Source organism: Brassica oleracea, chromosome C6 (genome assembly GCF_000695525.1).
Source record: "Brassica oleracea var. oleracea cultivar TO1000 chromosome C6, BOL, whole genome shotgun sequence".
Classification (NCBI taxonomy): domain Eukaryota; kingdom Viridiplantae; phylum Streptophyta; class Magnoliopsida; order Brassicales; family Brassicaceae; genus Brassica; species Brassica oleracea.
The window spans coordinates 21718405-21728510 of NC_027753.1; the positions used below are offsets into that span (position 1 = coordinate 21718405).

The window sequence follows — 10106 nt, forward strand, 5'->3', positions numbered from 1 at the left end:
TGAACTCATAGATTCGTTGCTACTTTATAAATTATCACAGGATGAGGTACATAGGGTAGAGATTGCTTTGATGATAATATAACGTCCATATCGTAATGTATGTTTTTTTTATCTACTATGTATTAAGAAATAATTAACACATTCAATAATATTAAAGAGTAAAAAGCTCTGTCAATTGTTCATAGTATAAGCCCAAAGTTAAACTCAAACCCGGCCAAAGAAATAAAACCCAGAAGACGGACACGTGTCGGCCTGTCAGAGAGTGACTTTCCACGTGGATAGCTTAAGAAGGAGGCAAACATTTTTTTATATATATATATATAGATTAGCTATAATTTATAGTGTATATATATATTGTGTTTTGTAATTTAGTTGTTGAAAGGTATTCAATAAATATCTAAATATATTAATTTATCCAGAATATTCTAACCAAGTTAAGAATCGATTTGATCAAAAATCTTAAACTAACATGTCAACCAAACGGATTATCTTTTGTCTACTTAATTCATTTTTATTTAACCATTAAACGAATAACTTTTAAATCTTCCATCATATATTCTTTAAAATATACCTTTTCCAGAAGATATTATCGTTAACATATATAAAATAGTTATACCTAATATCTTATTCACTATAAATAATTCACTACTCTAAGATCAACCACAAAACATACTCACTAAAGTATTAATCATCTTATTATTTTATTGTTATCTTATATTTGATTATTTTAATATAATAAGTTTTGTTCTAAATGTTGAATAACTAAATTATATTGAACAAATTAATTATAAATAGTACAATATTCACGAAACATAATTTCAAATAATAATATATACTATCTAATCATTTAAGTTAAATTTTCTTTTTACAAATACTCAACATAAAACACTAACATTAAATAATGTAACTAATAATTTTTAATATAAACAAACAAATAAAATTGGTTCTCAACAAATCATATATATTACAGCAAGTTCAAATAACAAAACATTTTATTTAGTAGATTAGATGAATCAATATATATATTTTTTTGTTGATTTTAAAATGAAACAAAATAAATAAAACATAATCTACGTTTCCACGCGGACCATATCTTAACGTAATAGTTAAGAGTGATTATGTTTTAATAATATATATACTTAAATTATTAGAAGTAATTTCATTTTAATAATATAGATGTGCCATACAATTTTATATGGCAACCAATATACTTAAACCAAACCAATCTACAATTATAAAATTGTAATTTGAATCAAACCAAAAAAAAATCCAATATTTTTTTCCAAATCCAAATTAATAAATAATCAAACTAATACTATATTTCTTAAACCAAAAAACAAAACTCAAAATCAAACGGAAACCAAACCGAAAACCAAAAAAATATAATCTGGATACAAACCGAATTTATAAAATATCATCAAATTATAAAATTTAATTTTAAAACATAAATATAAATAATCTCACGCAACTGCGCGGATCAGTATCTAGTTAGCGATAAATCAGTGATAATCATTGTATTTATAATATGATGGTGAAAGTTTAAACTACATTTTAAGTAAAGTGAAGGTGTATGTTCAGTTGATCAATCCATTGGACATTCCCTAATTCTGTTACATACACAATCAAAAAGGAAAATATGAAAATTTTCAGAAATTCATGACATTTTTTTAAGCCACCTATTTGCTTGTAGCATCAATACTTTCATTTTAGGACATTCCTACCAAACTTATGTCTTCTATATTTTTATCAACCCACCTATATATTCTGTCCCTGTCTATCACCTTTAAGTTTCCATGTATTAGGTATGGTATACAATAGTGTATATATATTGCATAACACCAATAATATAACAAAGAAGGGTGCGTGAACTTTATCCTGCCACTGAGAACATGAGAAATTATCTCAAAAAGAAAGTTATAGGGAAAAGAAGAAAAAAGCAATTGAATAATTAATAATACAAGAAACAAAAAAAGATCTCAAGATTTTAAATATTTCAAAGAGAAAACAAAAGAAAAAAGTAAGACGATAGAAATGTGTCAGAAGAATACAGAGCACTTGCCCAAGAAACAATAGAATAGAAAATGTCTATGTAAATCTAATCTCGAGGATATTGTAATGATCAGAGACTATCTGTGGTCACGTTGGGAACTTTGTGGGATATCTCACGTGGGACGATCTTTCTTTCTTTATAGATAACCCCAAACAACAATGTAACTATTATGAAGTTAATTTGTCAACTATGTTGTGTGAAAATAATGTAGATTGAATATAATTATTGATGAAAGTAGGTTGTTAGTGAATCAAGGAGCATGAATGATGATTGGTACATGAACACCACTGTATTTGCTACCTTGCCTTGTGAGGCAACCTATCTCATTTTTGGTATATCTTACACTATTTAATAATAAACAAAATAAAATATGATGTTTGTTTTGGATATAAGAACTTGTTATTGTTACATACTTAGCGTCCACTCTAGAATTAATTATGCAGTGTGCGAAATAACTGTTTTCAATGGATATGTGTTTCGGTATAATAAAACAGTGACGCACTTGGAACCGTTGAATATCCGAAATGTTCATTATTTTCTGCATTTTTCATATGAGATTTGTTCAAAAGGTTATTTCATTGTCATTTTAAATACCAACCATTGAGCTATGTTTTTCTTATATTCAGTTCGCTATTGAATAATTTGATTTATAACTAACCAGCTGAGTAATAACAACCGGGGTTCAATTTGTTTAACTTTGACGATTAAGAAATTGGTATGCTCTACTAAACTTGAATTACTACAAATGTGCGATACGAATCTGCATTTGTTTTTTTACGCTTTTATATGACGAGTCAACTACCTTGATGACTTACACTGCTTGGATTACCATTTGGATCAGAATTACGATTCATATCAACATACATTGGACTGAGACTGAGAGACAGCTTGGCCACTACCATTCAGAGGTTGACCAATTATATTCATATCTTTAAACATGTATATGTCTGTGGTCCTTCATAAGTTTTAATAGTCCTCCTTTGTTGACACTGTGCTGTCACATAGATTCTTCATAGATCTTTCGAGAGAAAAAGGGAACAATAACAGATCAAGGTCATGATAAAGTCCCAAAACACTGAAATAAAGATAGTTAAAATTCCCTATGTAATAATTTTAATGAACGCCTATTGGATAGTAACGATATTATTTTTTGTGTTTAAACGGCTGGATAAATAAAACAGATGACGCAATTCGTGATGATGGTTACAAATGATTGGTAAAAAGTTGAAGAATAACGGAATCTTACTCATATCTTGCTGATTACTAACGTTAGCTAGGTTGATATAGTATATGTTAATGTAACGAAAAGTGATGTTAGTTTCACAAGGGTGAGTATTTATTGTAATGGTGTACTGGCTCAGCGTATGAATGGGTGAACGGTCGATCTAAAAATTTAGGGTTTTTCGAAACCTGTTCTTGGATCGATCAAGAGTTTCTTTCGATAGCTTCTTGAGACCAACTTCATGTTTGATGAATTGAATCAAATCAAACAAGAAATAAAAGCAAAGCTCTTCTTATTAAAATCAGAACGTGTTAAACAAAGAAGACAAAACTCTGTTTATATATCCATCCGTTTGGACAAACCCCATAAGGATAAGGATATTATAAACCGTCATTCTTATGAAACAAAGAAAAGCCCAAAACTAATATAGGAAATAAAACGAAATCCTAAAAAGGAAACATATTTGAACTGGTCGTTATGTTGGCGCCACCATCGTAGATGCGGCTGCATCAGGACTCCCCGGTTAAGAAGGATTCGTCCACAAATCTGAAGCAACATAACGAGACAAGAACTTGACGTTGAAGACATCTGATGTATTGATACCGTCAGGGAGGCGCAGATGATATGGGTTGTCGTTGATGCGCTCTAAAATCTCGACTGGGCCTATTTTCTTTGACTTGAGTTTATTATAAGCATGCGCCGGAAGTCTATCACGCGTCAGATACACCCAGACAAGGTCGCCAATGTCAAAGACCATACGTCTGCGACGTTTGTTTGCAGCACTCGTAACTTTGCAGTCGCAGCTTCCAAGTTAGCCACAGTCTCCGAGTGGACCTGAGCAAGATTCTTAACAAATGATGCTGCATCACCATGCGAACGTGTGAGATCTGGCAAGGTAGACAGAGCAACAGGGCCCCGAGGTATTGTTCCATAGATAACCTGAAACGGACACAAGCCTGTACTCCGGTTAGATTGTGTGCAAATTCTGCTTGTGGCAACTTCGAATCCCATGATTTGATTGCATCGCCCACGAGACAGCGGAGAAGATTGCCGATTCTGTCTGACCATCGGATTGAGGGTGATAGGCTGAACTCATATCTAGCGTAGTACCCAATAACTTCCATAAAGATCTCCAAAAATGTCCAAGAAACCGAGAATCATGATCAGAGACAATGGACATTGGTAAACCGTGTAGTCGATAGATTTCTCGAAAGAAAAGCATCGCGACCTGGACAGCATCAGTCGTTTTCTTGCAGGGTATGAAATGGGACATCTTCGAAAATCGATCGACGACAACAAAGATTGAATCAAAACCCTTATGTGTACGTGGAAGCCCAACAACGAAATCCATGCTAATATCTATCCACAGCTGAGAAGGAATCAGTAAAGGCATATAGAGCCCAACATTCAAGGCAGTACCTTTAGATTGTTGACAAGTGACACAACGTTCGACAAACTTTTCGACGTCACGGCGCAGAGAAGGCCAGAAAGAAGAAGAAGAAACGAGCTGTGGTGTTTGATCTCGTCCGACATGTCCTTCTCTGTGTAACTCGGTCAAGAGCTGCAAACGCAAACTGCAATCTGGAATGCAAAGTCGAACTCCATGAAAAAGGAATCCATCGTGAATGGTATACTCAGAAGGAGCTACCCCACACGACACATCATCATAAATCTGGCTAAAAAAAGAATCCGTTGTGTAGAGGTCCGACAAATAAGCGAAACCAGGGACTGAGTTATGAAGAACCGCCAAGAGAGAGTGACGTCGACTCAAGGCATCGGCCACCCTGCTTAATAACGAAGGTAAATTGCTGGAGATAAGCAATCCATGAAGCATGTCGCGAGGAAACCTTTCCTTGACTACTGAGATGCTTAAGTGCGTCATGATCGGTGTAAAGCACAAACTCCTTGTGAAATAGATAGTGCCTCCAATGTTTTATTGCCTGAACAATGGCATAAAAATTGACGTCATATGTGCTATAACAGGAACTCACACCAGCCAACTTCTCACTAAAGAAAGCGATGGGACGACCTCGTTGGCTAAGCACTGCACCAATTCCTGTTTTTGATGCATCACAATGCAATTCAAAGACAAGGTTGAAGTCGGGAAGAGCGAGGACTGGGGCTGAGCAGAGCTTCTCTTTGATGATATCAAAGGCCCGCGCTGCGTCCGGCGTCCAAGGGAACTGTCCATCTCGTATACAGTCAGTAATTGGCGACATCAAACTGCTGAACTGTGAGACAAAACGGCGGTAAAAAGAAGCTAATCCGTGAAAGCTGCGAACTTCGGTGATCGTTGCAATCAGTTAGGTTACATATACCTGGCTCAGAGGATTTGTCTCTTCAGATTTCTCTGAGGTACCAACAACTTCAAGAACATCTACCTCGGCAACTATCATGAGTTGGTCGTTTACAAGGAACCCTTCATTTTTGTCATGGATTTTGGCTAAGGGAATCATAGTTGGAAACCACCACAGGGGTTTCTTTTGATCAAACCAGCGATGTGATTCTGTAAAATTTCATGACAATAAATCAAAATTGAATTATAGTACTGCATGAACGCCCTGTTACATCTAATCAATATCACAACTCATATACATCATATGATTCATAAGATAAAATAGTAACTTGCAGCATAACACGACCATTGAGTTAAAAAATGCATAAAATACATGAATTTTCCTTTGCCATGGATGAATTAAATGAAAAAACAAAAAAAAAAACAGTAGAGTGAAGTAAGAATCACTTTTGAGTACTGAGGGTCCTTCCGAAACTTGTTTTGCTATTGTTAGCCGAAATTTCATCAATCTTCTCCATCCAAAAGGCAATGATTTAACATCAGCAACTTCCAGAAACAGAGATAAGTGGTCATTATTAAATAGTCGCTTTGGATAGACAACAAGACGCCTGAAGAAAATGAGAAGAAACGAATCACTGAGCAAAACCATAGAGCAGTTAGAAGTATTGTTTTTACCATTTGCAATCACCAATCTGGACTGGAGGAGAATAGCACTGCTCACGCAAAGAGGAAAAGTCTTTGATTACCCAGGAAAACTTGTGACCAACTTGCTTTGCCATTGGAGTGAGAAAGGATACTAAAAGTTTTGAAATTCTAATATGAAAATAATGGCCACACTAAAACAAGTTTTTAAAGGCATCTCAAATAAACGAGCAGGAATGCGAGCAGTCTTGACCTAATTAGTTACGTGTGAGTCCACTGATATTTTGTCATAACTACGAATTAATAATTGGCTAAAAGAGTTCTCGATTCTCTCTATTGATCGCGGCTCTTCAAATGCAGTCTATGTTCGTAGCAAGAGAGATTTGCTTTTACTTATTTAACAAACTTTCATAATCGTAAATACTTTTTTTTTCAAAAAAAATATGATATGACAACCTTATGAAATAGAAAAGCAAAACCACATTCTGTTCAGACACAAAAGCAATTACTTTCGAACCAAGTAACCTAGCTTAAAGCATTCTGTTCATCGAAACCAAGGGTGGACTCTACCGTTGCAAGAGAATAGACATCTTAGAATTTATTTATTAGGTTCACTCAATCTTTCACCATATATAAGGATTGGGCACATAGAGGATATCCGGAAAAAAAGAGCATTTCCGAAGTAAATAATAATGCAAACTGAAACATATTCGTTACTTGATTCGCAAGTAAGCACATATGGAAAGATAAAATAAAAGATTTTTTCAAGTGAGACAAGTACAACGCAGCATATGCTAAGAAGCTTCGCCTAAAATCAAATAAGAACAAACTTCAAGTGTCTAATGACTCCAGATCATTCAATAATATTATCGAATGAGATACGAGTTTTTGTAGCCAGCGCCTTTGACTTCTCCTTCTCCAGTTGGGCCTCCACGTCTGAGCACTTCTGCTTCAAATCTTTCAACTCTGTCTCAATCTCTTGCCTACGAATCTCACCATCTTTCGCTTTCTCCTTCATTTCTGATACTTGTGAAATTTTCTTCTCCAACCAGTCCAACTTAAATCCAGCATCAGTCAAGGATTCCAATGCATAATGCGCCTCGTCCAGATCATCCTTGGGGAGCTCGTGAGGAGACTGATGCAAAGTATCAATCAGGCTAAGTAGCAAATTCATGTAACCTGTCCTAATGTTAGGGTTCTTTAGATGGACTTCAGAAGCAGTCTCTGGGTGTTTTTCAAACATACGACTCACGTAGTCAACCTGAGAGTGAAAACAGAAATACAAAGTAGAATATTTATATATTAAAGGTAGTACCGAGACAAAAAGCACCTTGTTATACAAGTTAAGTACATCAGGTTTTCACTCGTTGCTGAATTTTCTACACACAAATTTATAACATCCTTAAATTATTACCTGTGAAGAAAGAAGATGAAACCCACAAACCTCTACTTTGCCAATAATTTCAAGAAGATCTATCTCGATAGCAATCTTGAGCTCCCCATTTACAAGAAACCCGCCATCTTTGGAATTAATTTCATGGAGGGAAAGCATGGATGGAAAGCCCCAGCTGTTAGACTTCACTTCAAACCAGTGTTGTACTTCTGTAAAACCACAAACAATTATTCATCTAATATAGAATTTAAATGAATATGCTTATGTGGACTGAACAACAATGTTCAACCTTAAGAAATATAGAATTCTAGTAACGAAAATAATAACCCTTTTTACACCAAAAAAATAATAGCTCTTTTAGACCGACTAGTACGAGGAAATATTACCAAGTTGCCGGGAGAGTTTCTCAGAACGCTGATTTACAACAATGAGGCGATATCGTGCGTGTCTTCTCCAGCCAGATGGTAATGATCCATAATCGGGGACTTCCAGATACAATGACAGAAAGTTATCAACCTTGTATCCTTTGGGATATGCACTAATATACCTGCAGGAAAAACAAATTAAGCAAATTTGTCAAGGGTTTTAATGAAAACACTTGAAAACCTTATACCATTTGCAGCCACTGACGACAAATTTATCTGAAAATATTTTCTCAGATTGCAAAGAAGAGAAATCCTTTATCACCCAAGTGAACTTATTATCAACTTTCTTTTCCATTGATCTCGGTGGAGAGAAAGAAAAAACTGGAACCTGAGTGACTCAACACAATTTTTTTGGACTCAGATACAGCAATCTCAGAATTGAATGCTAACCAATAGGAGTTGTAAAGACTCTCCAATGTTAAGATAACCAATTAATGATTTTTTATAATTTTTTTAAATTAACTTGTCAGACAAACTTTGGAGCTTGTGCAATAGTATATGGAAATCAAAGACTTTATGAGTTCCAAGGCCAGATTAACTAACTGGATGCTGGAGTAATAGTCATGATTACGTATCCAACAGGAATGAGAATCGCTTTCATTTCCCTTCCAGTGTTACTTGGAGTATGTGCATTCTGGATTCCATGGTTAGTATACGTTATTACAAATTAAAAATTAAACACATCCCTTACTTGTTCATGTTAATTAAAAATTGTAATCACAATGCATAAAGTAATACTGTAAATTTTAATTAGTGCCAAAGAGTGGGATAATTAACATTTTGAATTCCTTTCAATAAAGAAGAGACATATTGCAGAGTTAAGAAGAAAGCGCTGATCCAGTTTTTTTTTTTTTGACTTTCAAAACCAATATGGCTGCAATTCAAGGATATTAAATCGAACTAGACAAGCTTAAACTAGGTCTGGACATTTTAACCTGGACCCGAAAACCCGAACCGGAACCGACCCAAAAATACTCGACCCAAAACCGAATCGAAAAATTTACAAGTACTTTTTGGGTCCAAATTTCTTTTATCTGGACCCGAAAAGAACCAACCCGAATAGACCCGACCTGAATTGTATCCGGCTTAAAAATATGTATATCCAAAACTATGATTTTCTGTGTTCTATTATATATATATTATTTTATGATTTAGTTGAAATATTTTTTGTTAACCATATTTGTTATTATTTTGTAACATTTTTAAGTAAATATTCTAGTTTTGAATTTTAGTTTAGAAAAAGTATAACAAATAATGGAAACTTATAAAGAAAATGTTATAATAGAAATGATATAGAGAAGAGACTTCTAACCATTAAAGAAAAAAAAAACAGAATAATAAATGAAGTTTTGTAATTAGAAAATAAAAGAAAATTAAGAAGTACTGAATTTTGATCCGCACATCCGTGCGGTATCTGTTTTAACTTTAAAAAACATACATATATTTTTATTGTATATAAATATTGTGATATTAGTATTAAATTATTACTCCATCTGTATTAAGTAGTGTTTAAAGATTTTTGTTTTGTTTCATGATAACTAATGTTCTCATAATTCTAAATAAAACTTAATGTTATTTGAAATTGATGACAATTACAAAATACAAATTTTTTTCTTATTGGTTAAATTAGTTTTATTTAATTATGTTATGTAACCAAAACAAATTGTATAAAATTTGTATTTTCTTAATATTTGTGCAAAATCTTTAAACATTACTTAAAATGATGCAGATGTAGTATGTTTTTTTTAGTATATACTAATTATATACAATATTGAATGTTTTTTTTTCTATCTTCAGACTTTTAGCGCACATAAATTAATTAGTATCATCTAATAAGTAAAAGGAGAATACGCTCAGCGCTCAGACGTCCACGTCAGATGAAATATTCAGCCAATCCCGTTGCGTCTTTCTTCCACGTATGTGCTTCGTTGGGCTTCATTACTGATGTCTCGAGTTTTAACCCGATTATCTAACTGCAAGTGCACAGTAAAGTACGCAGTAGTAATGCGGGATCGAATCCACAGGGACCGATGATCACACGTAGAGTTGCAGACAAGTTAATAGCTACAGCGAATCAA

At 33.9% G+C, this 10106-nt stretch overlaps 2 protein-coding genes across 2 annotated transcripts in view; both read right to left on the bottom strand.

Moving 5' to 3' along the window:
* Positions 1-5728, bottom strand: part of LOC106297725 (MATH domain and coiled-coil domain-containing protein At3g58360-like) — an 8147-nt gene extending 2419 nt beyond the window's left edge. Inside the window, exons 1-4 of the mRNA XM_013733912.1 lie at positions 5591-5728; positions 5264-5503; positions 5120-5212; positions 4692-4833 (exon numbers count right to left, since the gene is read on the bottom strand). Of these exons, the coding sequence (XP_013589366.1) occupies positions 4692-4833; positions 5120-5212; positions 5264-5503; positions 5591-5728 (613 nt within the window). The remainder of the gene's footprint in view (positions 1-4691; positions 4834-5119; positions 5213-5263; positions 5504-5590) is intronic.
* Positions 5729-7010: 1282 nt separating this feature from the next.
* LOC106298865 (MATH domain and coiled-coil domain-containing protein At3g58360-like) lies at positions 7011-8485 on the bottom strand. Its single transcript, XM_013734997.1, has 4 exons — positions 8217-8485; positions 7990-8150; positions 7625-7812; positions 7011-7471 (listed from the first exon to the last, which is right to left on the bottom strand). Exons 1-4 carry the CDS (start codon positions 8321-8323, stop codon positions 7064-7066), a joined length of 864 nt encoding a protein of 287 aa, XP_013590451.1. The 5' UTR covers positions 8324-8485; the 3' UTR covers positions 7011-7063.
* Between the last annotated feature and the right edge of the window lie 1621 nt (positions 8486-10106).

Excerpts from the sequence above, each read along its gene's own strand:
- LOC106298865 (XM_013734997.1), bottom strand. The coding sequence starts at position 8,323 with ATGGAAAAGAAAGTTGATAATAAGTTCACTTGGGTGATAAAGGATTTC. Across the intron at positions 8,151-8,216 it reads GTCGTCAGTGGCTGCAAATG|GTATATTAGTGCATATCCCA; the intron begins GTATAAGGTTTT and ends TTTTTCCTGCAG. Across the intron at positions 7,472-7,624 it reads TTCATCTTCTTTCTTCACAG|GTTGACTACGTGAGTCGTAT; the intron begins GTAATAATTTAA and ends TTTCACTCTCAG.